The following is an 18,787-nucleotide window of genomic DNA, read 5'->3' as shown; positions in this document are numbered from 1 at the left end:
GCTGACGTCCTATCCGAAGTATGCCTAATATAAAGAGAATGTTGAGTTAGCTATTATTTTCGCTGCGAGATATATATATATATATATAAATATGTACATATATTTACACATCAAGCCATTAGAGCTGTCTGTTTCAGAAGCTGGCAAAAAGTAATTCGTCAGACGCTTTTAGTCTCTTCTAAAACTAAAGAACAGTGTAACAAACACAAACTTCTAAGGTTGCAAACACAAACTAAAAACTAGGACCATTATGTAAAAATATTTTAAGTTCTACAGAAATATTATTGTCGGCAACAACCGTTTTCCTGAAACATAAACGAGACCTTGGCCAATTCATACCATGAAACAACCATGAAGACCGGGATTCCATCGAGAAGTCATGCGAGCATCGCTAGTTGGCCCTCAGATCGAGTCAGATAGAGCCTTATCCGATATTATAGAACAGGTTTGTCCGAAAAAAAAAAATTAAATTACAACTCAAGGCTACGGAATAGATTAAAGTAGCTGCTGGTTCTGTAGGAAAAAGGCATACAGTTTAATGTGGGTAGCTCGTAATAAAGACGGCAGCAATTAACAAAAAAGTGCACTTTAGTTTTAACGGTTATAAACGTTCAAAGGCTTAAAAGGGTGTGATTTATTTCTATACGTCAGTAATAGTTCTGATGTTAAAAAGCTCTTACCGTCGGCATAGGCAGGTGGAAGAAATCGCAGGTAACGGAGATTAGCGGAACCCCAGTAGGGATTTTCAATGTTATTACAGAAGCCGTCATACGAGCGGTAACGTTCAGGGGCACACGACCTAACTCCCACACGATAGGGGCAGTTCTGATCCAGAAACGTCCGTTTTGTATTCACCTGGAAAGTATTTTTCATTTTAGTACCATATGAATGTGAAGTAACCCATCGTTCTTTATTTGTATACCAATATTTGATGACTCTCTTACAAGAAAATGGAATCAACTAGATAAGCAAACATGTACGCTAATTAAACGCGTTAATTAATTTTAACATATTAACTTGAACAAGAGATTCTAGTAAATCCGGTGCAAAGAATAACTGGCGCGCTGTTTTCGATTGGCTGAATCAAGAATTGAAAAGGTTTGCAAGGCCAACTCGATTCATTATTTTTACGATTACGTAGCCACTGTGCTTCAAATGGTTACATATGAAACTTCTTGTTGTTTACGTGGGCCTTAGATAAAAGGCCAGATTTGACTGATTGGGCATAGGCTGAAAGAAAACTATACCTATTCTCTAGTACCCCCTTGTAATACATGCTTCTTCTTAGTTGACTACACAGCTACGGCAAGGTACTTTATTAATTCTATTAATCACCCTACCCTGTTGTGCAAATGTAGCAACCACCATTGGAATTGGTAGGCATATTAGGTCATGGTTAGATAGAGTTACAATATTTTGCTAGCTCTGTACCTGTTAGGACACTGCACCGTTAGGACAAAAGGCCACGTTAAAGTGCTCAGGCTAGATTCAATTACTACAGCAGATCAATGAGTTGGTAAGAAGTATAAGATTGGAAAGAAGTTTAATTTAAAGTGCATAAAGATATGTAATGAAGCTATATACTGCTTGCTACGCCGAACGGTTTTAGCGATGACTATCGCAAGTTACTATGATATATCACATTCTATACGTAAACTAATAACCGAGAACGTCAATAATCATAAACTATCCAGTATTGGTCATTGACAATTGTGTGCTATGATGTATTGATAAAAAAAACTCCAGAAGTAACGAGATAGTTACCTTGGTAAGTCCGAAGGTAACGTCTCTAGGTGAAAGGTTGAGATTTTGAGCGATGTCTCTAGTTGTTGCTTCAGTAATTGACGCGAGTGCTGAGAGATTTTTAGAAGCTACCTTGGTTTTTTCAATCGCGCCTAGGAACCAGAACGGTTCTCGGGGTGTACTGGTGACGCCTTGCCGAAAGATTTCCGGTTCTGTCGTATTGAACAACAACTGCTGGCTGTAAATAGAGAGAAACGTTGTAAAAAAATTTAGTCACTTCAATCTGGTGATGTATACACGCCATTAAACATGTAACGTACATCTAGTTACGCGGAACCTACCATGGTTAGTAATTACTTATAGGACGAAAAAAGAACGCGACTAAGGATATGAGTTTATGTTACTTGAACTACATGAGGGCCTACTATGCCTACTACACGAGGAACGCCAATTTTTCTTTTGACGTTTGGCCCTGATAAGGACATGCAGCACGTAGCAATCATACTGCACGTCATAACTGTTTCGTCTTGTTGTTCGTACCGCACAACTTTTCCCACTCAGTCTAATTTTTGTTATACTTCTCAATCGTTTCACCTTGGAATATTGAGCGTTCCTTTACGCGGGCTACAGTGTCTACCATGTAACCCACACAGGTACTTTATCCGGATACAATTATCACATATGGCCCAATCCTGGATCGTTTACCGATATGTTCGCTTCAAGCGCCTTTTCAGCGAATGTAGCAATTGCATAAACGTCAAGCCCAAACGATCTTAGCTCGATCGATCTAACTCTAGCTGGCCCGCACTCGCCCGTCTGTATTAACCACGCGTTCGTATTCAACTATCAGCGTATGGCGAAAATCTTTATCAGCGCAATTCGTACGTGGGTGTTCTGCATAGGTAGACACTTTGATCCGATAACGTTTACCGTACATCTATTCCTGTAGACATTCATATATAACGCACGTCACGTAACTGTGTGAGCGCAAGCATTAAGTACATGCTTTATGTTTGTTTATGTCTGTATAAGCCAAAATGGAATTGTCACAACTAGCCATGGTAAGAATATAATAAAGTCATACATATTCGAAATGAAAGACATCCTTATAAGCAGACTATATGTTCACAGAAAAGAGCCTTAAAAAACTTTTTCGTTCACCCCACGTGATGTCATCATAGTATAGGGGAGATGACGCTCGTCTATTCTAATTTTTGAAATAGTCAACTGGATGAAATTAACTGTTAAGTGTTTTTTGCTCAACTGCATTAGATCGTTTACGGGCCGTATGCAATTTATAGTTATCACAATACTAATTGTTCGCTTATTCCTGTCTGAGAACAGCTGAAAATACGCTAGCGATAACTATTTCTAGTCTGACGGCTTTGTAATGATGGGTTTAAAAATGTAGCGGAAGCCACCCTTTTTTGTGGCATCGCATCTGGTAGTTCGTGCCGATAGATGGCCACTTACTTGGAAACATTGATCTTGCTAAGCAACACAGGATAACGGCCACGCGGCCACGCTTTCCGTCTCATAGTGTGCAAAGAAATTGTCAAAGATTAGACTTTTTGAATTTACCTAATCTCCTTTTGAACGTGTTCTTTTGAACGGAGTGTTTGGATGCACTGACAGAGTACATCAAAAGAGGTATACTGCCAGATTTTCTCATATTGTCATGCAATTACTCTAGTACGACTACGTTCAAAACAAAAAATGGTCCTATTGACGCCTCCCTTCAGCACTGCTATCCCTACCCGGTACGCTAACCGAACTTTTCGAAATTAATAAGCTGCTATGAACATGGATTTGCTACGTAATCTCCAATAACCACTATGACTATTTATAGCTCAGACAAAACAAACGCAATAAAGTTTATTGCGTCCCGTGCATCTACTGCTGCAGCACGCGGTGCTTCTTTGGCGGACGCACCCACAAACAACCCCGATATACCTACACAATGAATTCGAATTTTTCGATTTCAATCCGTGCTATTAAACGCCAGTCCATTCTTTTCCGCTATTATAAACAGGATGTCCGATCATCGCTGATGTAGCTGCCTGTAGCAGTTATTGATAGCCTATTAGTGCACACACATACGCATATGCTTTCAGCTTTGTGACAGAGAAACATCACATTACACAGAGACATAAATTCGTAGGCCGGTTTACCTTCGGAAGAAACTGCCGGCCCATAACGTTCGATCGGTGCGAAGCAATCGATTGAAAATGTGATCCACTCGCTCAATGAATGGATGGTTTGTACTACTTCTTGATGCTCTTCGTTTACTCTTTAGTTATGATTACCCTACACTATAGCTATGCAAACTCGTTACTATTACCGAGACGCAACGTATTATGTCATCTAGCAGTCCATAAAAACACAGCACTCACAGTCACAGGCTATTTATTGCTTGCTTGTGATACATGTCGTTTCATCTACTCTTCAAATCTACACCGTGTCCCTGAGCTTACCGGGCAAATATGCTAACCACTAAGCCATGACAGGAACAACAGGGTAATGTAACCAGCAGCTCTAGGCCCGGACTTCTGGTCCCGTCCGCTTTCTTTTTTTTTTTTTGATTTTCGCCAAAGTGATGACATCGATACCGGTCATAGACGACTACGGCTTCGACGGTACTGCCGCGACTGGATATAGCAACAGGCGGCGGTTTGCAGGATATTTTCCGATGCTCTATGATATGGCTGTAAGTAATCCATGTGGGTATGAACGCTTCTTCTTCACGAACGCGATGAGATTCAACAATGCAGCAAATGCTTGAAATTGTCCGAAAGTAAGTACTATTAAGCGAGCTGCTAAAATGCACCAAAAGCGATGGACGCAATGTGATCGCCACATTTGTATAAAGCCGTTTGTCGGGGGAACTATGTTAGGCAACATGGTTCGCCAGCCGGATGATGCCACTCGTACCATTCAGGACTCCAGGGAAGAAGCATGTCTCTGTTGTACAGCCGAAGTAATAACAGTAAGCGAGGAGCTCGTCAGGCTTAAGAACCCTTCATAGACAAAATACACTCTTACATGCGATTTCAAATGGTTATTTACCCTTAGTGTTTATAACACCGACATTCCAATAGATAATCGAGGGGTATCGTCAGACAATCGGATACTTTGAACAATTTTATGAAGACTGCTACAGCAGCCGCGGCAGAAATAGTACGTGGGTATATATGTGTGCATGCATCTATTCGGATCCAATCGTTGCATGATCGCCCATAACACTCTAAACGGTTGCAGTGGCCCACCGTGAACAGTCCCAATGTGTCTGTCTACTTGGGTTTGTTGCCGGCTTCACACGAATGGCTCTACTACTGCTGCCGCCGGCAACTGCTTTTTTTTTTTTTTATTATTTTTGTTCTGTAAACGTTGCCGCGTCAGTTCAACGAAAACAAACAATCCTGTTATGGCGCCATCATTACTACTAACAGCCCGACCATCATCCATAACTAGAGCAGCGGCAGCGGCTGAATAAATAGCCTGCAATAACAGTGAATAGATACGTAGGTTGCAAGGAATACAGCGGAAGCTTACTAAAAGGTCAAAAGTAAGCGTACGCTCAGTTGACAATGAGGAATTTCGCGATAAACCTCGTCGCAGACGACTTCGATGTGGAGAACAGGGATGGCGAGCATCGAAAAAGGGAAACCTCTACGGTATACCGAATGTTTCAAAATTTAGCCTGTGAGGGAATAATCAAGCTAACGGAAGTAAACGAAGCATTTAGACATTTTTAAGCGTTCTAAACTACATAAACGCGGTGTCGATATTTATTTTGACACTGACACCTATGACGGGAGTTTAAGTAAGCAATAATCATTAACCATAACACACGCTTAATATCGATAGAGGAAAATTACACAACGAGATCCTCTATCTGACCTCGTAACGAAGTCACTGAGGAAATCGAATGAATTTCAGCTCTAATATTCGATGAGCCATTGATTCCCATGAACATCAACATGAGTTGATGTATGCTAGTTATGCACTAAATCAATATTTCAAACTTTCAACATCTCTTCGTCTTCTAGAAAGTTGGAAGGCACTAAGGGTACATGGGCACCGTCAAGTCGTATGGTCCTGCTTCACAGTGCATTCGGGTAGGCACGTCAGGTGTGCATGCCTTTATACCCCGGTTTGTGTGCAAATCAGGTTAATTTATATATATGATCATATTTAGAATTATGATAATTACAAATCGACATAAAGACATGTAGATTTATGAAGATGTAAGCTAAACGCCCGTACGATTTATTGTGTTTACGGAAAGCACAATGCAGCCATCACTGTCATCCTGTCTTTAGTATCTCAACATTGACAACACAAAACAATCACTTCGATATTAAATAAGTTGTCTTCAGGTCGTTTGCCCTATTTTTCCATACAATTCGATCGTGCATAGAGACAGTTTAAGAATGATGAGCGTTATTGGGACACTCATTCCAACATACAATGGCCATTGTAGTCTGAATGTTCCGCACCGTTCCTCGAACTTCTTTGTGCCGCGTTTCAGCCGTCTAGTTAGAGTGTGGGCATCTTGCACCCGATGTTTTCATACAAGTAGCTAATATCGATCATCAAAAACAAGCAGGTAACCTTTTTGTAGAAGGGTTAATCCTGGCCACCAATACAGTGGTTTAGTGCGCCATCTTAAATATTACCGCCCTAGTAAGTGTTCTCCTACGTGAACCATGGCTCGTGGATGATCGCGCACCTCCTTCATACGAGTGAGTACCAATACAACTACAGGACTAGTACACGTGTTGTCTAACTGTTTTCAAGGGTAGATTCTTGACTTCGGTGTATGAAGTAGTACATCATTATTTGCGGACTGGCTTGTGAAGGTGCGCAACTTTACTCCTCTTTTTGCTTTCATTTTTCTTGGGCAGGAGTGACAGTTTCAGACTGTTACTCCATGACGTTATTTTTGGTCATTTAGCGGCTACAAAGACGCCTCGTACCGTGCAGTTAAATCAAAAGGACTAGCATTTCTTTTTCGTCGCTGCCGTTACTCTTGATGATGATCAGCATCAACTGTTATTTACCATAGTGACTCCACAACGGTTACGTGGATTGCAAACAAACTGGAAATCCTTTGAAAATGCGGTCTCAGTCGTCGAAAGAAACGTACTAATATTTGCTACATATTTTTTCCGAGAGCAAGGTGCCGAGCATCAACTTAGCGGTTTTTCTGACAAGTGAATTGACACCTAGATCAATGATAATATATACACCTTACTATTAAAAGAGGAGTTTAAGTTAGAAGCTATATATATATATATATATATATATATATATATATATAACACAATACTTTTTTCATACCTTTAGATACTATTAACTTTTAATACGAATTAGAAATGAAAATGGTACCTAAACAGATATTAACCGGTTGCAGCTAATAGATATGTTGCTCCGAACTGCGCACCGGCAAGATACTATACGAGGTCGCACCTTTATTCTCGAAGTCAAGCTACGATTTACTTCATACGATTCCTTCGATCGTTGGCCATCTAATGGTCTTTAGCTAGCACGACACAAAGGTAGATTTCGTTACGAGCAATGGCAAACCGTTCAGGCACGCGATCAGCAAATCACGATCACCATTAAAGCAGCCGCGTATAAGTCAACTCTAGCAGTGTATTTGGCGAAAAGTAGTTCGCTATCTCCGACACCAGAATCCTCCATAAGAATGATCGGCCTACCGCTACGATTAGCCATTCCTTCGAGCACGACCCTAGCTTCGCGTTTTGCACCACAGTGGAAATCACTGACTACGTAGATTTCTGATTGCAGGGCCTACAAGATGCGTTTGTGCGCTGTCTTTATTTTCTTGCGCTTCATAATCACGTAACTCCGCAAGTGTTCCTCTATACGATATTTGCGTACTGCTGAAAAGACGATGGTCGTTTTCAGGTGTCAATGTTCTGTGGTGATATAACGGTGCTTCTCAATAGCTTCCTCGATATGTAGATTTGCTTAGAATTTCAGCGTAACCGGCAACCGTCATAAAGCGACGTCCGTTGCAGCGAATCTAACAGACACAGCTCGTATAGCGGCAGCGATTACAAACAGAATTCGTGGCCCTCGGTAGTAGGCAAAGCCACCATAAGAGGTCGCTGACCTGCGTACAGAGAAGGACCAAACCAAAACCCAATATCACAAGAACAACATCGAACCCCGTAATGACCACTCCTATGTTCTACGGAGTGTCCATCCGTTATGGTTGACAGGACGACCACAAACTTCGAAACCCGAATCCTCAAAACGGCGCTAAACCGACTTCTTCTTTCGGCACTGTATGTGCATGTGTCTGTATCTTGATAGCCTCGAGAGGGGCAAACTACGAAAAAATGAGCAAAACTCACATCTGTTTCTAACAAGAGCGCTGTCAAAGTACATACATAGTTCATAAAATGGCGTCAAGCGACTAGTAGAAGAAGCCCTCGTCATTACAGATGCGCCATTTCTGAACAAGCCGTACACCGAACACCAGACTACCCAGATTATCATCTATGCGACGCTGAATAGAGTTGATTTTTCTGTGTTCACGATCGTACCATTCCGTACAATTATCGATGGCCATTGTCGCTCATGAGCTTCGACGTTTGACTTAGAAATGCGCCATTTATTCCATGATACAAAATCGTTAATGCAGATAGAGCGCTGCGTCAGCCTGGTCATCAATTCAACTGACTTCGCGGAAATTGCATCTTCCGTCTGCTAACTATTTCGCTGTAGGTTTCCTCCATTGAAATTCTTTTTCGTTTCTGTTTGTGCATAAACACAAGCGCCAGGGCGGTTAACAGTTGCTGGGCTAATAATGATTACCGATGTTCCGAACGCTCAACGCCTATGACCGTTGAACGTAGAGCATTGCCTGCCAGTCTGAAGTATTGCCTAAACAAGTGACATCCAACCTAGGCGACGCAGCTAGTTTCGTTTGTTGTGCTTACTAATATCGCCAGTTATGACATGGTCGATGAATCTGATGAGAAAATACAGATAAAGCTCGGTTTAAACATTTTACGAAATAGGTTAATCAAAAAGAAAAAACTAAAAAGATTCCCATTTACTTACTTGTAGAGCTGAAGTGCTTCCCCTGTTTCAAGCCATTATATCTAGACGTTTCTACATGAAGAAACATACATTCCAGTCACTGTTCTCGTAAAGCTAAGAAGGGAAACTGTTTTGGTCTAGTCAGACGTCACAGTGTTAAGCTTTAGGCTCACTGCATAGTTGGTACAGATCGTACCATGGTCGTATTATAACATTCGCGCGCATCGATAAAGGTCTGCCTACTCGAGGCCTATGAAAAGCAAACAAACACACGAGATTGAAGGGGAAAAATTCATTAATTTTATCATTATTTTTACGATTATTATAAAAAATTATTGGGACAACGACCCCATAACATGAACTGTTGTTGAACATCAATTTGCTTTGTAAATAGCGAATATTTGCCTAATCAATAAACTAGTATTTTGTCATTGTCGTTTAGCCCGCAGTTCTCGTGTCGTTTAGACACTTGAATAGAACGTATAACAGAAAAGCAAGACGCGCTTATGACGCAGTAAAATCTGGCATTCATCAAAATGTTTTAGGTTCGTCTCGTGTTTTTATTAATAATTTTTACTATACGTCATACGAATGATGTTGCAGACACCTAAACAACGATAGCCATCATTTATCGTATTGGCTTTTTTTTTTTTTGTTTTAGCGTAAATGGCGGCCGAATGTCTCAGTCTCCGGTTAGAAAATTGTAAATTAAACGCTTTATTAAATTGGCAGTCATCTAGGCTGGATGAAACGAGGCCGCGAAGGAGTTCATGCGCCGCAGTCGCCACCACCGGAGTATGCTGAGCTCTAAAGTCTGTTTAACTGTAGATGCGGTAATCGAAGATAAGGAACAAAGTTCAAAAGGTCGGAATTCGACTCTGAAGGTTAAGCGCTTGCGCTGCAGCTTGGAGTTCGGGGCTTAGAAATTTGAGAGTCAATAAAATGAAGTGAGCTGAAACGGATCAGTTGAGGGCATCTACGTCGTTGGCCTATACAACCCCACAAAGTGATGATTATACATGGTCCATTATTGATTTCGTGCACAGAAATCAGCCGTTCAGTAATAATAATAATGCTTTTCTTTTTAGGAAAGGGCTGCCATTATTGGTAGAAACGGCGATACTTTCTAATAAATCACTGCCAAGTTATATCTGTTAAAAATTATTATTTCATGTAGCATAAATTTCAATGGGGTGTAAATCTGGGTTTTGAATGGCCCAAGTATTTACAGGTTGCATTTTATGGAAGAAAATCAATGTGCGGCACCGTTATGCATTATTCTTGTATAGATAATCATCCATGCTGAATTCTGACGCATGATCATGGTAGTTTATAGTGTGGCATTGGTCTATTGGTAATTTAATTTTGTCCGAACGGTGCGTTATGGTAATAAAGTGACTGGGTTTTTTTTAAAAGCAAACATATGTTACATATAATTGGCCGCCAGAACAAAAACATGTGCTAAAAAAAAGTATATAGCATGTTAGCTTACTTTGACACACCTACACATATGGTCCTTCGTACTAAACTAAATCCATTTCAATGTAGAATTAGCATCGACGGTATACAGTTTCATATATATTTCTCAAAATGCGGCGGCCTATACAGCTTCGCCTCACCTCACCCAGGCCCATACTGTGTTCTGGGTGATCATTTAATACAATTCAATGTAATGACCCTTACTTCGAAACTTTACTTGTTTTCGATTTGTCTTGGCAAGGAAACGAGCTAATTGTTTGGCAAAAGTTCGATGAAATGCGGAAAAACTTAGCTAACTTACGTAGCCCTCCTACTGAAATTTGTTCGAAGGAAAAAATCCAAGTGCATCCAATTTCTGACCCATATACATCTAAATCATTTTATAATAATTACAATTATCTTAAATCTTCCTAGAAGTAAATAGAGTGAGCCACACAAGTCCTGTTATTTATTGATTTAAGTAACGATAGCGTCTGTGCAACAAACTTACTGCGTCCAGATGAGAAAAACGCTTCTAAAGATGTTAATAGGCATTACGAATAGACTGACGCTGTCCCTATACACGCAGACGCACTTGAGCCTCAAGTCTAAAGCCTTGAACTATACTTTGATTAGGTCAAAACTTTTTCACCGATAAACTGATAAAAAAAAATTATAATGTTTCGTTTCTTGAATTACAGAACTACTTTACAACGTTACTAGAATGACAAACAGGATTTTCTTTAAATGTAAATCAACATAGGCCATAGTTACATAAAAAAAAATCTCACATTCAATCATAGCGAGCCACATCATGGCGATATTTAACATCTTTATCAGGGTAGTTAGATGCAACATGTGTGAATCTCACCGTAGATCGCTGTTTTACCGACACCGTATTCGAAATCGTGTCGGGTCAGTGTCTGGATCCTGAAACAAATGCTACGTATGATTTAACATTATTGTGTACCTTGCTAGGTGGAAACGTCCGTTCTGCAGGGTTCATTAGACCCCTATCGATCACGAGGTATAAGGCGTTTACCTTCACATAGGTGCAATCACATGTTGTTCTTGTGAGCACATAGTAAATGGTGTTGTTAAACAAAGGTTACACATATATTTCTATTCGGACATGCAGTTACTTGATAGAGCGCCATTTTTACATATTATACACATCTTGAACAAGAGATATTCTGATAAGAGAAAGTCGGATTGATGCCATATTAGCTGGATACGTTTGTAAGCTTATCACAGCTAAGCATAGGATAAGAAAAGTTATGCCCAATGCCAGTTGTGTCCAATATTGTATGGCGCTAAAAACATACAATGATTCAGCTACGGCAGCTTACCGTTCGTATGATTAATTTAAGCACAATCAGAGTTAAATAGCAATTGTCGAGAAACGCTTCCAAACTCCACGATGGATACGTTAGTAACTTCACGCTCGAAAATAACTGCCACTGCTTAGTTTCAATAAAAATAATTATTTCTGCATTTGTTCTTATTTTTAACAAACGGTATTCATGTTCAGCAGCTGTAACCAGGGGTCAACGAAATGCATATATCTGCTTGCCTCTATGCATAGCGGAAAAGTTCACTGACTTTTGTCTCGGAAGGTTGTAACGGCGACGGACAATGCCAGTTCCGAGCTTTGAACTTGCCCCCTTGTTAGACGACACCAACTCTTACCATGAAAATAACTGTGCATGCCCAGGAGATAAAAGCACGAGGAACAGAAGACGTTTATATGATATGATGATAGTTCCAAAAACTCATATCGGGCTTTTCGTTTGCTCCTTTCTCTCAATCACCATCCTTATTGAATAACTGTCATCGCATTAGCATATGGCGATGGCCGCATCTATATGGATATACTGGTGTGTTGGGTGTACATTAGACGGTTTGGGCTTTAGAGGCAATTTGCTCCTCCTCCTGGCCCTATGCAATCACTGCTCGTACACCTTCCCACTCCGCTCCTGTTTCCCTTTGTTGGCTCGTTGATGTTTTGTTGTATGATATCCGCCCTCGGCTGTACGTTTCGCACGTCGCGCGCCTTTCTTCTCTTATTTCTGCTATTGGATGCTGTCGCGCGAACTGGAGGCAAATCATATCTGTGCAACGGCCGTAACACCATCGTTATCAATACAATGATCCAACATCGCTCAAGCTGTTGAGCCGCTGAAACGCTTATGCTAACTTGTCGTTACGATAAGTTCTCTCGCGATCGGGTGGCTCTGACTTATCTCGCGCGTGTCTGCTGCGATTACGCAGAGAAATAGAAGTAGGGAAGGAAAGAGGGGGCTCGAAACGGCTTCTCTTCGACGCTGAAGTGAAGGCAGGAGGTAACAGATCGTGCTGTTCACCCTTATCGTGATGGTATTGTGCATTTTTGCGTTGTCATACCCACCGGTTTGCTGGTTTGGCCCACAGAAAATCAACTTCGCCAGTCAGTTCTACAGCGAGCTTTAACACGTTTTCAGGTGTCGCCTATTACCAAAGCTGGAACGGCTTCGCTAAGATGGTGCTGCCCAAAAAAGGGATGTATTCATATATGGATTTGATATATGATGGGTAGATAGATATCGTGGCGTAGTATTAATGTAAACCGTAAATTTAAACACACCTAGAACCGCAAAGACCTGTGAAGTTAGAGGCGTGACACGCAGTGCACTTCCACACAATTAGAGCCGTCAGCGGAGCGGAAACAATATCTCATATAGTTATTGTTAACTTTTTGTCGCGTATTTTTATTGGCAAATGATGAGTCGAATAAATCTGTATTGAATGTATTAAACTGTTGCATGTCCCTTGTCAATCCATGTTTTAGAGTGGCTGAAAAATGATATGGATTAGGGAGCCTCGCAAAGGCCCATTGTATAATAATTCCAGGATTAATAGCGGTGATCAGATTGGTCTGCATAACATGTTCCTACTATAAGTTGAGCTTGTCTGTCGAGAGTTTGTTGTATTTAGTTTCAACTGATCCGGTGAAAGGCGCGCCTTTTACAAAATCTAATTGCACCCCGCTATAATAATATCGCATGTAAGTTGTTCGGCAACTTCGAACGTGTGATACATGAACGTGTCTCAGACTATCCAGCGAGGCTTGATATGATCTTCGAGTGCAGAACGGAGTTTGATCTATACAGATCTATTTGGTGGAACCTTCTGCTTAGTTAAAAAAAAAAAAACTTTTTCACAGCACAACAAACCTAGCAATAACAAGAAAGCTGTTATTATTACACGTCAATCCGTCGGTGCGTTGTCATGGTGTCAGACAAACACATATTTGGCAAACCGGCAAAACAAATCAATGTATTTTCTGTAATCGGGTGGCCATTCATGCTTTAAAATTATATGTGGAACTGTGCAAAAATCTTTCACAGTTACATAGAAAATAGAACTAGTCAATTATCCGTAGCGGAAAGTTACGTCATTATTAATTCATTCTATTGATAAACAAAAAATAAATATATTTATAGATCGTTTCGCACCTATAGCCTCTCCATTTCTAATCAGCAAATATTAGACTTTAGATTGTTTCTCTACTCGTAACAAATAATGTGAGTAATTGCTGATTCATAGAAGAAATAGATGAATTGAATTTTCCGCTAACTAGAAACCAAATCCGAATCGGTATATGAACGCTAAGAGTTCGCCTGATAAATCATTGCAGGCGTGGCAGGAGACGAGGGTATTCTGACACGCCTAAACTGCGACATTGTTTGACTCTATACGCGATCTTGTGCGACAGCTTTATCCCATAACTCTGGCGGTATGTACGTGCATCTGTCCGCGCCTCACTTCATTTATCGAACGTGCAGTGCAGATCGTTGTTGCTAGAGCGACCTGCCTCTCTTTTGTTGTAGGGCAAGCACGTTCAACGTTAAACTTCAGTGCTATGGGTGTCGTATTCGAACGGAATTCGTTTCTGAACGAAGAAGACGTAAAAGCAGCTGGCTCTCGGCTAGCGGCGCAAAGACATTTTATTCATACAAAATACTGATAATATGATTAACAACGGTGCGGCGACATCGTGGAAGTAGTTGTACTGTTGATAATTCCAAAAAAACGAACTCCTATAGCAGGATCTCCATCACCGTTTGACACGAATGATACAAAATAGTAATCGTAATAGAGATACGTGTGTGTGTGGATTTGTGCAAATGAATGATCAGTTTATCGAGAAATGATCCTGATCGGATTGTTTGTTGCTTTAATAATGGAATAGTGTTTAATGGAATCAATAATGATGACGACATGACAGAATTTATATGACGTATATGCATACGCACGTACACACAATAAAAAGCCACAGAAGAAGCAACGATTGTTTCTACATCGGAGAGAAGTCAAACAAACAAAAACAAATAGATGCAGTTTAACAGTACTGCATGGAAATATTATTATACCACAATGCCCTGATCGGAATTACAACAGTGATAACGTTACCCTGTAACACCAGCAGCAGCAAAAACAACAGCGTTACTGAGCGAACAAGCAAAAGATGCAAAGACCTCGTCCAGATGTTTATTGAATAGAAAACGCAGACACTTCTGAGACTGACAGAAGTTATGTAACAAGTGCCTAGTCGACGAGTGATGCATAAGACCCATCTTGAAGGATATCGGTCAAATCGATGATCATGCTCCGAGATATTTCGTTTGGATCACACAGCTAAATTAGTAAATGGTCTTTGTAACTTTTTCTATTACGTCTGATCTTCCGATCTGTTTTTCCTGCGGTTACGTATAACTTTGATGAGATCTCTGAAGAAAATCACGCTCTTATCTAAGGTTGGAGATTGCCCTATCGGTGCGTAATTGATAGACCGCGATTTCGCACTTAGTGGCGTAGGTTATCAATAGTCTCGCACGTATGTGATACCGTCTGATCCTACAAACGATTCAGGATAGGTCATTTTTGTGCGAGCGCTTGTGTGGTGACGCTCAACGTTGTCCAAGTACCACATATCATTCATATAGCGTCAAATATATAGATAGATAGGTGAAATTATCAGTCAACCCGACCGGATTAGATAGCATGATGCCAGGAAGTTATTACCATGCCTGCCTATTGGTACGCTAACAAGTTCAGATGTGAAGGGGCGGCAAGGAGATAGATAAATGTTTCATACTTGTTCTGTTGCGACGCTGTACCATCCTCCTGCAATTAACAACAAATTGTAATTACTCACGTAGACGTAAATAACTCAAAAAGGACATTTTCTGATTTTGCTTTGTATACATAATGTAATTATGAATCATAGGCGTAACTGGCACCGCTGCATAGGAAATACGACAGGATTGCATAATTTTATGTAAGATTAGGATTGATTATTTGGTCGTAGTCGAGTTGGAAAATCCTCTCAGAAGGCTAGAAGCCTGCTTGTCTTCTTGTGTAAAATTGATCCTGCGAGGGTACACGGTTGTCGTATTAGCTCTCAACGTAGTAGTCAGGCTCAACAGGCCGTACTTACTTATTTAGGAAATTTCTAATCAATCGACTTATTTCGGTATAAAAGTTACTGCTTTATTTTAGTTCCACACAGCTGATTCAGTATACATAACCTGTTGAAACGATTTTACAGATGGATTTTACAGATGTATACATCTAGAAATCACAAAAGTTTCCGCGGCTCTGCTGAGTTGAGGTCGCTGTTTCGAGAACTATAGATAAGTTATAAAAATATCGTTGGTCTAATATTATAGTATATGACTAGATATGTACTTACCAGAGACGCCAGGTAGTAATGATTCCGAAATGAAAAAATAGTTACGCGTTTTTTTCTACTCAACTAGAAAATTATTTGGTCAATATTGCGGCGTACGTATACAATGATAAGTATACATATATAATGATAATTAGCTTGTTATATTTTATACGTTATATATTCTATTTCAAGGTCTATGTTCCGTTGCACTCTGATCAGCATTCACAGCTTCTGCTTGTTTCATAAATACACATATATGATGCCCCATGATCTGCCCCTGTTCACAACACCCACCACACAAATTAGTGAAAATATTCAAACTCGTATCGAAACAATATATTATATCTGCATTCTACGTGATGTTGGATGCCGTATCGTTAAATAAGACTAGCAACTGTGCCCATTTATTTCCGATGAAGCTTCCACATGAATATATAATGGTTTCGTTCTAAAAAAAAACCGTGAATCTACGTCAAGGTACGGTATCCATTCATAGATATGACCTATTGTCAGTCCATCAATAAATACACTATGCCTTTTTCCATCGGTAACGGCCCCGTAATTTTCATATTGCGGTATGGTACAACAGCGAGCAAATCCTCTCAGTGCAGAATACAACTCAGCTATAAGCTACCATGTATGTATACTTTGAGTTGAAATAGTTATCTAATGGCCTATTATTGACCATCAAAAAAAATAAGTTTTACCTATTTTTAGAAACATTTAAAAATGGCTGCTATAGCACTTGATTCAGGGCATGGACAGATCATGACGCACTTTAGACAAATCAGTGAAAACAAACGTAATATCAATTCGAGTCAATTTTTTACAACGACCGAATGTTCGAAACGCCCTGCAGTTGTTTCAGCAAGAAAAGCGTTACGCGTCACTCTGTACTTCAGCATATCAAAGACACAAGCACAGGAAAAATTAGGGAATTTCCTAGTACGTTCCATACGTTCGTGATGGGATTTTTGTGAGATCCCCTCTAAGTGTGAAACACGGCCATAAAAATATAAGATTATTATTATTTTCTAAGAAATTGTTCTTTTCACACTTAAAACGCAACATCTGATCTGTCTCTCTAAGAGATTTTCAAGCACTTAATAGGCGGTCATTTATATTTATCGTTGAGCAACGCATCAATATGTAGAAGAGTCAGTTATTTTTCCAGAGCGTATATACGTATCGTAAGCCAAAATAAAAGCTAGTACAGATCGCTAAAGACTTTTACTTGAATCGTTTATTTGTTATAGGCCACTCTCATTCCGTGAACTAGCCCGTTCAGTCCTGAACAATGCTACCATGTTTCTTAGCCGCACATCCATATGTAGCATCAAACATAGGTATAATTCAAATTCTAGCTTATTTGTAGTTTAGGACGTGGCCCGAACTGTGGCTAGTGTTTCTACTTGTCGCCTCTAAACAGCTTAATTGCTGAAATTTATAAGAGCATGTTGAATAACTAGCTAAGTTTGTACCAAGTTTTCCTTTTGAATTTACGATTGTCAGCTAGCTATGCCCATTCTCCAATCGATCGTGACCCCCGCTCACCCCCCAAAGAAAAGTCTACACGTTATGCAAGAAGAAAGCTGCTGAGCGCGTGACAACTTTCTGACTGAGAGAGGAAGTGTGCGTGCCATCGTAACACCGATATAGCCACAATAGATAATCATATTTTATTTTGTAAATATATCCTTGGCTCTCATTCGGTCGAGTCACCGAAATCTTTCGAAAGTAAACTATCTCAGTGAACCGAATTGATTTTAAGATTATTTTTTTCGTAAATTATTCTATTTGAGAGATGCAATTACGTGTCGTAAGCTTGTTTATGAATCTTATCTATTGGGTTGGCGGACTTTACAATCTGCAGCTATTTTGATAGCATTAAAATATTGTAAATTGTCTAGTAACCAGTCCAATAAAAATTGTACTAACGAAGTACTAATGAACTAATAAGTACTAATGAATGAGTCAAATAATCGTGCTAGCTGAACTAAGTTCCAAGTTTTTCTTCAAGTAGGATTGACGCCTTAGAGTTTCTTGGCGCTAGTACCAGTGAACTATTAATTGGCAAATAATAGTCTCGTCAACGTACTGCTGGAACGGCTTGATGAATTTTTAGTGATGTCTGACCAGTGGTGTTCTAAATAAGAGGAACTGCAATTATTAGGAGCTTATAATTGTGCATTTTCAGGACAAACCTGCTTTGAACCATAGGTATCGATAAGTGTATAGCAAGTCACGAGCACTTTGTTTCAGTTGTTGGACAGTCGTTCCCAAACAAACGTAAAAAGAACGTATTATTTCCTGCGGAAGATATCGGACAGATACGACATAAATAAGTAGCTATCTTTACTAGCACCGCGACATATCTTCGAATTTATGGCGACGGAAGCCTATCCAGATCTAGCTATGCTCAACTAGTTTCCTTTGGGATTATGTGCTAGCATTAATCTTATGCTGCTGCTGCTGCGAAGAAGAAGAAGAAGGTCCTGTAATTGTTTTCATCCGGTGGGAAGGTGGAAGCCCCGCAATGCTTGACAGAATCCTGAGTCGCCTTCAGGTCTCGCATCCCTCTTGAATATGGCACATACGTAAGCTGGAGAAAGCAATGATTTGCTGATATTTAAGTACTATTTCACATTTTTTGTAGCGTTTAGAAGCGCTGAAATCAATCGCATACAAGTGGAAATTTTTTCAACAAAGAACGGAGCCAGTAGCTCGGTGTGTGAGAACAGCCGCGGTGACGTTAGCAGATACGGTGCGAGTGATTCCCATATACAAGTGAATACG

The 18,787-nt window shown here is 40.1% G+C and overlaps 1 protein-coding gene across 1 annotated transcript in view; it reads right to left on the bottom strand.

The window, feature by feature from the left end:
* The window catches only part of LOC111260229 (uncharacterized), a 101,931-nt gene that overhangs the window by 23,799 nt on the left and 59,345 nt on the right, over positions 1 to 18,787 (bottom strand). Inside the window, exons 2-3 of the mRNA XM_022832827.2 lie at positions 1,765 to 1,981; positions 681 to 855 (exon numbers count right to left, since the gene is read on the bottom strand). Of these exons, the coding sequence (XP_022688562.1) occupies positions 681 to 855; positions 1,765 to 1,981 (392 nt within the window). The remainder of the gene's footprint in view (positions 1 to 680; positions 856 to 1,764; positions 1,982 to 18,787) is intronic.

Source organism: Varroa jacobsoni, unplaced genomic scaffold (genome assembly GCF_002532875.2).
Source record: "Varroa jacobsoni isolate VJ856 unplaced genomic scaffold, vjacob_1.0 scaffold_42, whole genome shotgun sequence".
NCBI classification, from domain to species: domain Eukaryota; kingdom Metazoa; phylum Arthropoda; class Arachnida; order Mesostigmata; family Varroidae; genus Varroa; species Varroa jacobsoni.
Note: the sequence above shows the minus strand (reverse complement) of the source record. Positions and strands in the feature narration are given on the sequence as shown.